This window comes from Benincasa hispida, chromosome 2 (genome assembly GCF_009727055.1).
Source record: "Benincasa hispida cultivar B227 chromosome 2, ASM972705v1, whole genome shotgun sequence".
NCBI lineage: Eukaryota > Viridiplantae > Streptophyta > Magnoliopsida > Cucurbitales > Cucurbitaceae > Benincasa > Benincasa hispida.
This window is the reverse complement of record NC_052350.1, coordinates 12,479,965-12,496,608: the sequence shown is the minus strand read 5'-3', so window position 1 is coordinate 12,496,608 and position 16,644 is coordinate 12,479,965. Positions and strand designations below refer to the sequence as shown.

The 16,644-nt window shown below is 36.0% G+C and overlaps 2 protein-coding genes across 5 annotated transcripts; one reads left to right on the top strand and one right to left on the bottom strand.

Moving 5' to 3' along the window:
* Positions 1-6,372: 6,372 nt before the first annotated feature.
* LOC120071283 lies at positions 6,373-16,644 on the bottom strand. 3 transcript variants are annotated; one of them, XM_039023471.1, is made up of 4 exons: positions 16,425-16,644; positions 16,095-16,305; positions 10,364-15,115; positions 6,373-6,510 (listed from the first exon to the last, which is right to left on the bottom strand). In XM_039023471.1, exons 1-3 carry the CDS (start codon positions 16,587-16,589, stop codon positions 10,368-10,370), a joined length of 5,124 nt encoding a protein of 1,707 aa, XP_038879399.1. In that variant the 5' UTR covers positions 16,590-16,644; the 3' UTR covers positions 6,373-6,510; positions 10,364-10,367. The 3 variants fall into 3 exon arrangements, with proteins under 3 accessions (XP_038879399.1, XP_038879400.1, XP_038879398.1); XM_039023472.1 differs by lacking the exon at positions 6,373-6,510 and adding an exon at positions 8,473-9,339; XM_039023470.1 differs by lacking the exon at positions 6,373-6,510 and having other exon boundaries at positions 10,172-15,115.
* LOC120071284 lies at positions 9,375-10,033 on the top strand. Of its 2 annotated transcripts, none has more exons than XM_039023474.1 (3): positions 9,375-9,568; positions 9,676-9,752; positions 9,824-10,033. In XM_039023474.1, the coding sequence occupies exons 1-3, from the start codon at positions 9,412-9,414 to the stop codon at positions 10,001-10,003; spliced, it is 414 nt and encodes a 137-aa protein (XP_038879402.1). In that variant the 5' UTR covers positions 9,375-9,411; the 3' UTR covers positions 10,004-10,033. The 2 variants fall into 2 exon arrangements, with proteins under 2 accessions (XP_038879402.1, XP_038879401.1); XM_039023473.1 differs by having other exon boundaries at positions 9,658-9,752.

The window sequence follows — 16,644 nt, the reverse complement described above, 5'->3', positions numbered from 1 at the left end:
CTAGAGATCATGGGCTCCAACGATTCGAGATTAACCGGCTAAACTCTTTAATCTAATTAACCACTATTCGTTTACTACCAAGTCATTTCATTAAAAGGTCAGTAGTTGCACTCTCCTCACTGTAGATATATTATGTCCACTCAATATAATCATAATTAGTAAGTTAACCCTTCACAGGTTGTTCGTAATAACAACCGGGTCAAAAGTTGTTTTATTCTCGAGATTACATCTTGCTCCTTAAGTCCAACTGATCCTTTAATGAATAAATGGTTTGTGATCCAATCACTAAACCGAGTCTCTCTGAGGCCAATGAGAGGGTGGGGTGAAGGAACTCTTATTCAAGAGTACCTACATGCGGAAGCGGATCTTTCCAATTCATTGTGATAGAATTACCGCATATACATTCAAACATACTTTCATAATGCTAAAGAGATCAAGAAATCATACCAGATGAAGATTTCTTCTTTACAGCGAGTCTGAAGCCCAACTGTCTACCTCAAACAATCACCATTCAGATAGAAGGAAACAGAGAAGACAACACCACTCAGAGCTTTCAGTATTCTTAGAGTGAGAATCCAAAGTGTGGGCTTTGTTTGGATTTAGTAGAGGGAAGGAGGAAGAGAGACCGTACACAACAATCATGGGAGATACGATCATCTATCGCATAGACAAGATGATTGATCGTTTAGGTGAAGTATATGATTGTGTAAGAAAATTAAGCGATCGTCTAAACGATCATGTAGGAAAAGGTAAACGATCGTCTAAACAATCGTGTAGGAAATGGGTGAGGGATCGTCTGAACAATCGCATAGAACAAACTAAGTCATAGTCTATACGATCATTTAGTAAATATCGAGAGCTAAACGATCGCTTAGGAAAAAGGTAAACGATTGTTTAGATAATAGCGCGTGACAGTGTAATCGGTATGCGATCGCTTAACAATATCGTATATGTAAGCAATCGTACAGTCACTATCGTATAGGCACTGATTTTAAACAATGACACTATCTTTTCACAATGTCCATGCACACCGAGATCAACACACCATCCAACTATTTATAAGGCACTCATCCGTTATTTAGAAAAAATGAGGCGCTTTCCCATTTCCTTTATAACCATCCAATGAATGTGATCTTCTCATATTCATAACATATAATTAATATCATATATTAATTATAATATTTTCCACTACTAGATATTAATTTGGAGGAAATTGGATATAAATATGATTTATATTTAGTAGAAGAATAATATTATAATTAATATATGATATTAATTTATAAGTTATGAATGTGATAAGATCACATTCATTGGACAGTTATAAAGGAAATGGGAAGGCGCCTCTTCGTTCTAAATAACGGATGAATGTATTATAAATAGCAGACGGTGTGTTGATCTCGGTGTGCGCAGATATTGTGAAAAAGATAATGTCATCGTTTAGAAAATCAGTGTCTATACGATAGTGATTGGATGATCGCTTACATATACGATATTGCTAAGCGATCGCATACAGATTACACCGACGCGCGCTATTATCTAAACGATCGTTTACCTTTTTCCTAAGCAATCGTTTAGCTCTCGATATTTACTAAACGATTGTATAGACGATCGCTTAGTTTTTCCTACGCGATTGTTCGAACGATCCTTCACCCTTTTCTTACACGATCGTATACTTCACCTAAACGATCAAGCATCTTGTTTATGCGATAGATGACCGCATCTCCCATGATCGTTGTGTACGGTCTTTCTTCCTCCTTCCCTACCAAATCCGAACAAAGCCCACACTTTGGATTCTCACTCCAAGAATACTAAGGGCTCTGAGTGATGTTGTCTTCCCTGTTTCCTTCTGTCCGAGTGGTGATTGTTTGAGGTAGACGGTTGGGCTTTAGACTCGCTGTAAAGAAGAAATCTTCATTTGGTATGATTTCTTGATCTCTTTAGCATTATGAAAGTATGTTTGAATGTATATGCGGTAATTCTATCATAATGCATTGGAAAGATCCGCTTCCGCTCATAGGTACTCTTGAATAAGAGTTCCTTCAATAATATATATATTAAACTATATGTTATATCAACACATAATCTATAGTTTCTATTCTCTGACCAATGACATTTAATATAAATCTCATTTATATTAAATTTAATTATATGAATCAAATTCATATAATTAGTCTTTGAATCATATTCAAATATTTATTTCCTCTCAAATAAACTTTATATTATAATGTATCAAATTCATTATAGTAAGTATATCATATATAATTAGCTTCAATTAATCTTAAATTTGATTCTCATTAATTCTCGTTGAGCTACAGAGAGGATCTCATGGACCTGTAACTTGAAGCTCCAACGATACATGAATAATTAATTAAACTTCTTTAATTAAATTATTCACCATTTGTTAACTGTTGGGCACTCCATAAAGATTGACAATTGCACTCTTTGTACTGCAAATATATTTCCATGTCCATTAGATATAACCAGTCAATAGTACAATGACCCTTCACAAATTGCTCATAAGTACAACTGGGCCAAAATTACCGTTTTTACCCCTGTAGTTACATCTAATTCCTTAAGTATCATTGATCCCTCTAATGAACAATAAACCATAGTTCAACTATGACCGAACCCTTCTCAGTCTAGGAGAGGGTGTGGCACCACATTGCTCAAGCCTCAAAATCAGCCCTTAAGGGAGCAATTTATCTACTTACCCCAACATTGGGGAATTAGTGAATTCCTTCTTATGTAGCTGTGTTCCCAACTCCCCAATCAGACAAATCCCAAAATGGTAGGCTTGTTGAGTCGGCGATCTGGCCACTCTCACCCATACAAATCAAAGAACCACCTTTATAGATGTTCACAACTCACTCAGAATTCAAGTCATGTTACCCATAGTCATCCTGGTGAAATGTAAGTCTCTATTATGGACGACGTTATATAATGAGACTAAATATTTCATGGTCTGATCTTATACAAACTCCTTTTTATAGAATTTTCCTGGTCACATGTCTCCACATGAATGATCAGTATCCGATTATTTGTAGCACTTTACAACAATTGTAACATCTACAAAACGAGTCATACTCGTAGTGTCACCATGATAAGGTATCCAGCCTTATCCATCTACTACAGACCATTTAGGTTATCAATTAAACATGATCCACCTGTATGTCTCTACATGCATGTTTAAGCTACAAGATGACCTTGGATGTTAGTTTATTGGTTTATGTTTAATGCAACTAATTTGGAAATAAAATATCACATATTTTATTACATAAATAAAATATTTGTACAATATAATTACAAACTATATGACTTTATGAGATTTAGGGCATCAACCCTAACAATCTCCCACTTGACCTAAAGCTAGTGAAGTGTACAATATATAAGTCAAACTAATATACAAAGTACACAAACAATAAACTAGGGCATAACACGCCTAGTACAAATCTTCCACTTGCCTTGGTCTAAACGTGGCCTGTTCTGTAGACTCATACTCTGCAGGTGACCTCAAACACCTTAGCCGTGAGAGCCTTTGTAAATAGATCAGCAACGTTGTGCTCCGAAGCTATCTGTGTGACGATCACGTCTTCTCAATGCACAATCTCTTGGATGAGATGATATTTCTGCTCTATGTGCTTCCCGTGTTTGTGACTGAGGCTCTCGAGAATTAACCACAACACCATTATTATCACAATAAAAGGGTGATGGGCTTTGACATGTCTAGAACAACTTCCAGATCAATCAAAAACTTCCTGAGCCAAACAACTTCTTTAGCAGCTTCACAAGTTGCTACATATTCAGCCTCCATAGTGGAGTCAGTAATGCACCCTTGCTTGGTGCTCCTCCAAACTACTACACCTCCGTTAAGAGTGAACACTAACCCTGATGTGGATTTCCTAGAATCCTTATCAGTCGAGAAATGAGGGTCCGTGTATCCTGTAAGGATTAAATCCTTAGAATCATACATGAGCATGTAATCCCTCATTCTCTGTAGATACTTAAAGATATTCTTAACGACGGTCCAGTGACCATATCCTAGATTAGACTGATATCTACTAACTATCCCCACCGCATAGTAGGTGTCAAGTCTAGTACATAACATCGCTTACATCAAGCTGCCAATAGTCGATGCATAGAGGATCCGTCTCATTTTCTCAACTTCTTGAGGTGCCTTAGGACATTATTTCTTAGACAATATAACTCCATGCCTAAATGGTAGCAAACCTCTCTTGGTGTTCTGCATCAAATACTTGACAAGCATTTTGTCAATGTACGATGCTTGAGACAGAGCTAGCATTTTATTCTTTTGATCTCTAAAGATCTTAATTCCAAGAACAAATTGAGCCTCTCCTAAATTTTTCATTTGGAATTGGGTCGCTAGCCAGTTCTTAACTTCAGTCAGTAGACCTACATCATTTCCAATGAATAAGATATCGTCTACATATAACACTAGGAAAGGTACTGAACTGTTGATGATCCTCTTGTATACATAAGGCTCATCAATATTTTGATCAAAGCCATAAGATTTGATTGCAGTATTAAACCTTATGTTCCAAGATCGAGAAGCTTGCTTCAGTCCATGGACTTATTAAGCCTGCAAACCTTTTGCTCTTGACCATAGGTTATGAATCTCTCGGACTGCTCCATATAAATGGTCTTCTCAAAATTACAATTTAGAAAGGCAGTCTTGAAATCTATTTACCAAATCTCATAGTCATAATATGAGGCAATGGACATGAGGATCCGGATAGACTTAAGCATGGCAACAGGTGAGAAAATCTCCTCATAGTCAACTCCTTCAACTTGGGTATAACCCTTTGCCACTAGTCTAGCCTTGAAGGTTTGCACTTTCCTATGAGCATCCCATTTTCTCTTGTAGATCTATTTGCAACCTATAGGTTTAACCCCATCAAGTAGATTAACAAGATCCCAAACCGAATTGAAGTACATTGACTCCATTTCGATATCCATAGCTTTGATCCACTCATCTTTGTCAATATTCTCAATTGCCTTCTTCTAATACAATGAATTCTCAACATCTCCATCAGTTATCATAGTTAGGATTTCTATTAAACTTATATAACAAATAGGTGGGTTCGCAACCCTCACACTGCGTCGAGGTTCCCTCAACACTTAAGGTGGATTTGACATACTAGATGATCTAACTTTAACAACTCTTGTTGAAGTGTTGGGTTCTTCAACAACTCTTGTTGAAGGTTCAGTAGATTCCTTGGAAAGTTCATTTAACACAACCTTACTGCGGGGTTTGTGCTCCCTTATGTGGTCTTCTTCCAAAAAAATAGTGTTTGTCAATACAAACACTTATTTTCCTTAGGGTCGAAGAAGTAACCACCTCTTGTGCCTTTGGGGTAGCTTACAAATAGACATAGTTTTGAACGAGGTTCTAGTTTCTTAGGATTTGCCTCAAGTACATGTGTTGGGCAACCCCAAATTTTGAAATGATATAAACTAGCTTTACAAGCATTCCATAATTCCAAAGGTGTTCTAGTAACACTTTTGGATGGAATATAATTCAAAATGTATGTTGCAGTTTGTACTGTAAAACCCCAAAACGAATTAGGTAAGGAAGTGTAACTCATCATATACTCAACCATGTCTAACAGGGTTCGATTTCTCCTTTCTGATACACCATTCTGTTGAGTTGTACCAGGTGCTGAGAGTTGGGATACAATTCCATCTTCTGTCAAATAATTCTGGAATGTTCGATCCAAAAACTCTCCACCTCGATCAGATTGAAATGTCTTAACTGTTCTATTTAATGGATTTTTAACTTCAGCCTTGAATTCTTTGAACTTTTCAAAAGATTCATACTTATGTTGCATTAATAAACATACTCATATCTTCAATAATTATAAGTAAAAATGATGAAATATTCAAAACCTCCCATTGTTTTAACATTCAACGGTCTACATAGGTCTGAATGTACCAGCTCTAGAGGTTCTTTGGCCCTATGCCCTTTTCCAGTAAAGGGTCTTTTAGTCATTTTGCCTTCAAGGCATGACTCACACACACATAAAGATTTTTTTTTTCTTAACTCGCTTAGAGGTCCATTCTTCACCAACCTCTCAATTCTATTGAGATTGATGTGTCATAATCTCAAGTGCTAAAGTTGGGAATTTTCTTTAGGAAAAAGTTTAAGTCTTTTATGTTGAGTTACAGCAGTTTTAACCTTTCAGTATTATGGAGGAATTTAGTTGCTAACGCCCTTAGCACATATAAATTATTTTTCAGTTCAGCTGAATAAATATTGGCACAATTCTTTGAAATAAACACTTTATTTATAGAGAAATTTATACAATAATTTTGTTCTAATAAACATTTTACAGAAATTAAGTTCATTTTCAAACCAGGAACTATATATACATTTTCTAGCAAAATATATCTATTTTGTAAAGTTAACTGGAGACCTCCCACTGCCACAGCTGAGATGACGTGTCCAGTTCCAACCCTCTCCCCAGCTTCCAGTTGCCGCCAGGAATTAATTCCCTAAAATGAAGAACAAACGTGGTTAGTAGAACCTGGATTAATTATCCAGGCTGAATCATCATTCTCCACTAAATAGGTTTCTAGAAAAATGAAGTATCATATACCCATTTTCCTCCCACTAAGTATTTTACCTAGGGTTAATTAACTTAGAAAAATTTGGTTACTGATTTTAACTAAGTGATTGTTTAATTTGCCCAAAAATAACACTTGTCTTTGTATAGTTAAACAATTTTGATTAAGATCGGTTAAACTCTTTAACAAACTTCAATCAAACGTACATGCTTGTTACAAATCTATCTAATTCACCTTTCCAAGTAAGTTTCCAGGTAAGGGTGTTATGCTTCCGTCAACTTAAATACCTCAGCCTAGACAAAACTAGTCGTAGACAAAAGGTCTCTTATAGATATATTTGTTACAAAGTTAATCTTTTATTAAGAATCAATTTAATCCTATTAAACCGATTAAAAGATTAAACTTAAAAATTCTAATCTCATTAGAAAAGTGATCTTAGGTCTATATTATTCATATTTTAAAACTATTTTAAAAAATGAATTTAACCTAAGATTTGCATGCAATTTTGATTTGTTGATTTTAATTTCTAATTCCATCTTTGTTATCAGAATTATAAGCAAATGAAATATATTAAAACCATACATTGCAAGTAAAGCATGCTTAGGTAATTTTATAACAATTATAAATTACCCTAAAGTGGTGGTATGCTTTATGCAATTTCATTTCATTAATAACATACATAACAATTATATACTAAAGTAATGAAATTATCAATAACATACTGTAAACATACATACATAATAAATATTATAACTCTTATAATATAAATGATGCATGTATATGTTCTTAATACATGCATGTATATATTATAACATTTATACTGTATGATGCATGAGCATGCTATAAAATTAAATCATGCATCTAAACATATATTATAACAATTATAATATAAATGATGCATGAAATTAAATGCATTACCTATGGTGGGATTTTATACTATATGACATACAATATGACATATAATAATAAAATAATTATACATCACATGCATAATTTAAAGGCAATTAATGGACCATGATTAGACACCTAAAACAAATAAAAAACAAACTAATACAAAATAAAAGTAAGCCAATTCTAAATAAGTTTGGAAAGTATTTATAAAGCAAGAAACAAATAATATGACAAAGATCTTGTTCAGATTTTGAATATCTAACATCTGGTTCAGATTTTGTAATACTATGTCAGGAAAACAAATAACAAGACAAAGATATTTATGATAAGATATACACATTATATTTGAATTCTAATATATACATGAATTACGAGTCTCAATAAATAAAAGTATTATTCCATAATTGGAAGGCCAATTGTAAAACCCAAACCAAAACAAAAGGATGATTTAGAGTTTGGTGTTTCAAGTTTAGAAGTTAAAAAGTTATTGCGAGATAAAAAATAATACCTAAAAAACTATTTAGAACATGTCTAAACTCATCTTAAATCTCCTAAAATACTTATAAAAATGATTTGGAGTTGGACGTTTCAAGTTCGGAAGTTGGAAAGTTGTTGTAAGATGTTACAAGATTAAAAAAAAAAACATTACCTAAAATACAATCTAAAAGATTTCTATACCCACCCTAAATCACCTAAAACACATATAATAATGATTTGTGGTTGGATATTTCTAATTTGAAAGTTGAAAAGTTGTTTCGAGATATTGCAATATGTTTGCAAAATTTAAAAATTACTTAAAACAAGTATAAAAAGATTGATTTAGGATTCTACGTTCAGGTTCAAGAGAAAAAAAAATTAACCTAACATTACTCAACATCGACATAAGAATAAGAGTAGAGGGGCCAAAAAAAATTTATAACAATAAAAAGAAATCATAAAATTTTACCTCAAAAAGATTGAAGTTGAAAGAATGTTGAAGTTGTTAACAATCTTAGGGCATGACAAGATTGAAAAAAAATGAAAGAAAAGACAAAGAAGAATAGGAAGTAATGAGATTTGAGGGAAAAGAGAATAAAAAGTTAGAATCTTTCATCTAAAGGTAATATGAACGTAAATATTAGGGTTATACTTATAATAAAAGAATGAAATGGAAGAACAGGTGTGGACAGTTGGAAATGTTGTGTGGCCTCTAATTTTGGGAAATTGAGAACAGAAAAAGGAAAATGTGGTTGAATATCCAGAAGGAAAGATAACAAAGTATCTAGAAGTAGTTAATGGGGGAAGGATCACAGGAGAATGGAAGAAGAGGTGGCATTTCAAGCTCATTTACACCTTAATATTATTATTTTTTGGTTTTATTATTAACTATTTTTAACGCATCTAATTTTCTACCAACAGACTGTCACAATGCTACATGTCCTATTCTTGTTTCAAAAACAGTTGTGAATTCTCTTTCAAATTCTCTACGCTTTCTTCCATCTCATCTCATTCCTTTTCTTTTTTGTGTGTGTTTGTGTGGCAATGGGGTGTGGAAACTCCAAGCTTAATCCGGAAGGAGAATTGATTCCTTCAAGGATTCGCCCACTTCTTGTGCGCAGTAAATTTTTGGAGTTGAGGAGACGTAAGAATGGAACCAATCTAAGAGATGGAACGCTGTCAAAGAAAGTGCTTCTGAAAGATGGAGAATCAGAAGAAGAGAACTCCATGCTTGTTGATAACAGGAAGAGCATGAGTTGTTCACATGAGGAAACCACAAATTGCTTGGCCTCACAACATGAACACACCAACATTGTCCATAAGGATGAGCAGTCTAACAATGCAACCATAGATGGTGATCAAACCAAACACCTCTTGGCGGAAGAGCCTCTGCCACAAGTACAAATGAAAACTATTCACCCTGATGACACTCCTGATCTTGTACTCAAACAACACAAAACCATGGACGAACATAAATGTATCCAACAAGGAGATGAAAACAAGAAAGAAGGAGAAGAGGGAAGGCCTGAAAACGAAGAGAATCGAGGCTTCATCTGTCCTGGATCTCCCAGTTTCAGAGTTTATTTTGTTGAAGAAACACAAGATGACAAAGCAAATGGTAAACTAAAAACAAAACAGAACTTTGAAGCTAAATATCGAAATCATTGTGTATTATGACCAACACAGTAGCATATACATATTGTTCAGTTGAAATGAAAGATGCAGGTATTGAAGATGTCTCACACAAGAAGTCGCCAAGTCATGAGAGCGTTGAGAGCGCCACTAGTGCAAAATCTGCCGAGGTGGGTTAGAAGATTTGATGTTTGGGATTTTTGTTGTGTTTCTCTCATTGATTTTGATTTCACTTGAACAGGACCAGGAGAACAAGGTGATGAAGAAAGGGAAAAAAGGAACGACTTTCAATAGAGTCATCAGTAAAAAAAGACCAGTTGGCGTTGGAGTGAAGAATCTGTTGAATGTTAAATCTTGCTATCATTTAAGTTGTTCGGGAAATGACAGAGCCAATCTTCTAGCTAGAAAAGCCGAAGCTTAAGATTTTCCTAGCAATGGAAGGGATAGTTTGTATCCCTCCTTTCTCCATTTCAAGGGGTTGGAGAACGGAGGTTTCATGCTGATTTTTTAGGTCATTAGTCCCTCAATGTGATCAAACCCATCATATTTATATAGGTAGAATTTGTACCTATAATGTAATATGAATTCATTCATTTCAAACCCCTTGTTAATTCATCAACCATCTCTTTAACATCAATACCAGAAAACGTTGTGACACATCCACTATATACACGTTTTTAAGCATTTTCCATAACACCACAAATAGTCTCCACCACAGATACACAAAAAAATTCCACATAAAAACACAAGGAAATTAAAAGATGCAGAATTAAAAGTTCACCTAATTAATTGGATTGCTCACTGAAAGCAGAAGAGAGGAAGTGCTCATCCTCCTCCAAGATTTCCAGATTCTTGGATTTCAGTATGAAACTAACAGCTCCATCATCAAAATTCAAAACAAATGCCAACTTGATGAGCTCAGATAATGCACATATATAATCATTGTACTCCCAAAGGACACCTTCAGATATGACCTCAGAAAAGTAGGTAGCATACTCTATTATCTCCTTATGTCCACCTGACATTACCATTTTCCGAGTGAACAGCTTTGAACTCTCCCTTTCCCAACGTATCAATTGGGTTGCATTAGCACTGATGATCTTCCCTGAAGTTAGGGATAAACTGTAGTTTATCATGACAGGTTCTCCAGTCTCAAGAACAGTAAGATTGAGGAGACATTGAACAATTTCATGCCTCTTCGCTGCTTCAATTTTCTTACCAGGGTCTGCTAAGAAACCAAGAATGATCCGGATCAGCTCTTTTCCAATTGAAATGTCAGTTGGATTCACTTGCTTGAGATTGACCCCGTCAACGATTGCTGACTCCACCCTCCGAACAGACTCAGAGATATTCTGAACCCCGATATTCTTATAAACTTCCAATAACCTTGTCCGAGACAAGGAAAGTGAGTTTGGTTGAGGATACCATACAAAAATCGGAAGAGGAGACATTCGTTCAAATAAATCCTTCAGTTGTAGATCATCGCCAATAAAAATGTCACGCTTATCAAACAAAGAAACTCCATCTAAGCCAGAAATTGCAGGCACCTTGACAATTGCATCACTGAAAGCTCGCTCGGTTTTTGAATTGAAGTGCTTGGTAACATATTTCCAAAACTTAAAGCACTTGTCATCAGAAAGTCTATCTTGATTACTTTCCCAACTTTTCCACAGTTTGCAGTAGTCTTCAGTGGAAGGATTGGATCTTACTTTAAAGGCTTTGGAAAAGAACACGAGTAATTCTTGTTCATAGTATCTCTCAAGAACTGTCAACTGCAAGCCAAAAAGATTCTCCTTGTCAAAAAGCACACAATTTTCTGGGTTGATCCACAGTCCATTAGCATCTCCAACAGGTACCCAAATCCTTGCAGCAGCTTCAGTGTCTGGCTCCCAATTGAATGCACTCAAATACGTATACATTCGTACAATAGTAGAGATCTGGCCCTGAGAGTCTAGAAATCTTGAAACTAGTTGACATCCATGGTCCAAGTCAACTACAACCCCGATCTCTTTGAGCTCCCTTGTATACAACTTGATGTCAAATGTGTAGAATTGTTCATCAATGAATGGCCCATCCGTCGGCTTCAGATAAGAATCCCACTCATGAACGAAGAGCAAACTCTCTTTTGGAGACCTATAACCATAAGCGGTCTTCAACCATTTCCGAGATACCTTTCCAGAAAAATCGTCTGGCAAGGAAAGATTCTTCTCCAGCAGAGTTCGGATGCAGTTCAAAAGTGAATGGACATTTTCAGAAGTAATTTTAGTAGGATCTTGTGGAAGATAAAGCCCAGCAGCAACCATATGAGCACCATCTTTAAAGTCAGTAATAACACCCATACTCTTCAACTCTTTTTTGTATTTGTGAATTTGGTCTCCATAGTAGTTTTTACTATCATCGACAAAAGGGAGAAGAGTAATTGCAGATATAGATTTCCAACTTGGACCATACAATATGCAATCTTTAGGAGACCTGTAATCACCGAGTCGAGTCCGCAACCACTTCAACTCATGAATGCACTTCTTAAGATCTGAAGGAAACTTTTTAGTTGAATATTTTAGCTGTTTGTAGCTTGACAGAAACGATATTGCACTTTCCTTTGTCAGGGAGTTTGCAGCCGCTCTTTGCCTGAACACTTGAGAAAATGTCTTGACTGCTTCTTCAAAATCAACCACCACTCCCATATTTTTCAATTCCTTCTGGAAAACCAAAATACGGCTTCCATAGAAATCACAATCAACCACTGGGAAACCAGTGAAAACCTGTAGAATGCAACCCCAAGAAGGATCCGACAAGTAACATTCACCAGGATATTTGTAGCCTTGATTTGTCTTGACGCATTTCACACTTTTGAATGTGTTAACAAGAACACCTGATCTGAGTTTCAACATAAAGGAAAGAATCAACAAAAATGCCTCAGCCCCAAGACAAGTTAATTGAGAAGGTGGCTTCAAATTGTCCACAACAAGTTGGGAAACTTTGTGGAAGTCAACCACGACGCCAAGTAATTTAAGTTCTTCCCGGAACAAAAGTATCTCATCGCCATAGTAATCCTCGTCAATAAAAGGGATGTTGCTCAGAAGTGAAGCCGTCGCCCATTCCTTATTGTACAATACTGATCCAACTGGAGAAGTATAACCACGACGTGTCTTGAGCCATGTCCCTTCTCTTATGCTTGCAATAAAGCCTTCAACAGGATATTGATTTTTCAAAAACCGGATGAATTTTAACATGGAGAAGACATTTTCTCTCGTCAAACTTGATAAAGTCGCCACTGACATGAGGTGATTCCCAATAAATTTTAAAACTTCGTCATACTCAAACATGACACCAACAGTTTTCAGCTCCTGAGAATAGCCTTTTAACTCATTACCATAGAATCGGTGATCAATTTGGGGGATGTCCACCAGAACTGACCCACGTTGCAAAACATTTGACCATGACGAGGAGATGTCAAAAGACTGAGATGGTGACCTATAGCCAGAAGATCCATTCAAAGTAGTTCTTAGCCAGCAACCTTCCTTTATGCATTTCAAAAACTTGGAAGGAATAGTTTTCAAGCAACGAATCCAATTCAATAGCAAAAGCACATTCTGGACAGTGAGTGGTGAAGAAAAAACTGAAATTTCTATATTTGGGGGAGAAATAGAAGGAATATCAGAAGCACCGATATGAGTCTTGAGAAAATGTATTAACTGTTCTTTAGTCATAGTTTCACCTGCAAAATAGACTGGGCAGATGTAGTCAGCTCCCAACTCAACATAGCCATAATTTTGCCAAGGATTTGAATCAAGCAATTGTGCCCATTTGCTAACACCTGCTGGGATGAGAAGCTCCTGCCTATTTTTAATCACACCACCATATGTGTCTACTACAGGCATAGCACCACACAGAGACTGAACCTCCATATCCGTCAGATAACGCTTTGATGATGAGTGGCAAAGGAAGTGAAGATAGGTTATTATGTTTTTTGGGTTATTCCCAAGAGAATAGACAAGGAGCTTTGCAAATTGAAATACGGTGATGGTATCGACTTTAACCTGGTCCCGAAGCCATTGCAACAACATGTCCTTATTCCTAGGACATGATTGGATGGACTTATGCGTGCTTTCCGGCATAAAAGAACAGTTGGAAACAGATCTGAATTCCATGTTCGATTTACTAAGCCAAGATAGATGATGGCTATGTTGAGCAAGACACACCTTTCTTCCACCATTCCCCGTGGACTCATTTAAACTGCAGAGGGAAACTTTCCCATCAAGACCAACATATCTTATAAGTGGCACGTTCTTCATGCTTGAAACATGAAATCTTGAACTCCAATTTTCTGCAACAAACTGTAGAAGCTCCAAATAAAGATCGTCAGACACACCCTCCACAATGTTGGTACCCCGTAAGCACTTTGCATACCATTCATCATCGACTAGTTTCACGCCAAGGAAACTGAGGACCTGATCGTATTCCTTCGTATCGAGTGAGAAACTTAAGATGTGCTTTCCATGGGACGCTAGATTAAGCAAACTCACCCCTTGAGTGTGTGCCTTCATTAAGATATTCCAAAAGGTGGGCAAAATTCTACCCACTTCGCAAGGTTTATGAAAGAACCTCTGCTTCAAGAATGAATGACTTGGAACAATATTTTGTTGGAGCAACTTTTCCTTGATTAAGTCCCTCACAACATTCAAGTTATCATAGGAAGAAGAAATGGTGGGCAAGAAGTTGAACATAAGAGCCAAAGAAGACAAGGGAGCTTCATTCGAATTTTTCACCAATGAAACGAAAGCATTGACAAAAGCAGAGGGAACACAGTCGAGAATGCCTTGATTCCATTTGTTATCGAGAAGAATAGTTTCTCTGGATGATGATAAAACAAAGTCTGCCTGAATTATAAAGGGAAAGTCAGTTATCATCTCGGTGGGAAGGAAAGCGTAGACCCCAGGGGACTTAACTCCTCTGTTGAGACGTTCTCCATTTGGAAAAGCCAATATGATAACCAATTCCTCCACTCCCCTCCTCCGCTCCACTCTGTTTTCTTCCTTCACTGGAAACTTCTGCTTCCACATGTAGTAGGAGCATTGGGAATCCATTTTTCCACCCACATTTTCCTCGGAAGAGAGATGGAGAGTGTAGGACTCAGCATCAATGTTCTTCCTCGACACGAAGTTTGTCTCACTTGAAATAGCAATTGCATTTACAGTATTGGACTTGGGATCCTCATTCACTTCCCTCACCGAAAGTTGCTTAATTTTGGTAAGGAACAATAGAACTTCTGGGTGAATGCTTGAAAGCTGCTGCTTCACAGCTTTGATCTTCTCGGCCTTCAACGGCAAGACTATTGTGGTTGTTGGCAGTATAGACTGTCGACCGTAAATTTCCTTGATGGTAGAAAGAATTGGATTCTCTTCAACCCACTCAGGAACAACGAACCCAACCCCACAATGTGGACAAGGCTGTTCATGGAAGCGTATCTGATATCCATTGCTGAATATGTAAGGCTGCGAAGTAATCAGAAAAACACTTTTGAATCCAATTCCTGCACACCAAACAACGAAACCACAATCAATATCAAGAATTGATCAATTTGATGGCACCATTCTAAACTCTGTGCAACCAAACCACAATGCGTAAACATCCCAAACTTATGAATTCAGGGGACTTCTAAATTGTATAACACACCACACAGGTTTAGCTTAGCATCATTAACTCATTGAAATATCGATATTGATGAAGATATTGAGATCAAAACTACATATATAACAGTGAATAATCAAATAATGAATGGAATTTATAAAAATTCGTTTTGTTTTGGGGGGTTAAATTGCATGTTCAACCATGAACTCTCTTTAGAAAAAAAAAAACATCAAATTTCAGGTTTCAGTATTTAAAAGTTGCTATGTTTAATAAGTAGAAATATTCATGATTGAGTTCGGGTTGAACTGATATGCCTTTTAGACCAAATTCAATTATTAAAGTTGTACATTTCTTCAACCCAATAAGATAATAAGGCAATCAAATATAAACCATCAATTTATTGGACTTTGAATTTATAAAGTCATTTATTTATTTTGAGAAAAAGTAAAAGGTCAATATCTAAATATTTAAAAATCATACCAAATATCAACCTTATGCTAGGTTTTATTATATCTCCCCAAACGAATTTCAAAATGAAAGGATAACAATAAGAATAAAAGTAAATCAAAGTCTAGAGACGTAATTCAACCTATCAATGATTAGAGTGCAGGGTGAGGGAATCAAACCTCAAACACGAAGTTGATAATAGGAACATAATGTCAGTTGAGTTATGTTATTGGTGGTAAAATATCTATTATTTATTTTAAAACAAGAAACTAAGATTAAACGTAATTTTAATTAATAATATAAAAAGATTAGCATTTAAAGACAAAAAAAAAAAATGTTACTGGAAAATAAAATAAATAATAAATATATGCATGTTACTTATACAATGGCATTAAGTATAAATAAACAAATAAATAAATTTAAGGGTGGGGTACCTTTCTCGCCAATATAACCGCGTTCCCGGTTGTTCTTTTTAGTGGAGCGGCCAACGCTGCAAATGGAATCGATATTTTTAGAAGAAAAGCCAATCTCGTTGTTGAAAATCAAAAGTGTGGTAGCAGCTCCACTTGCGGTGACGTCTCGTGATGTTAGAATGAACTCCAGCGAGGGTTTTACGGAGGTGGAATACTCGTTATCTTCAGCATTCTAAAGAAAATAAACATATTACATTCATTACATATATATATATATATATTATGAAATGATCAGAATAATAGTAATCCAATGCGCTTCCTAATTCGTAATTGATAGATCATAGTACGCACCTGAATAAGCTCCATGAGAAAGTGAACGTCCTTGGTGTAAAGCTCCGCAGAAAGGTTCCTGACAGCCTGATGGAGATCCTCTGTTAAGGGATTCGCCGGACCTCCTATCGAAAACTTGCTTCGCCTTATGTCTTCAATGTGCTGTTTAGGGGAAGGGGAAGCCATCTCAATTCTCAATCTCAATAATTCCACCAAATTAGTGAATGAAGAAGAATAAGAG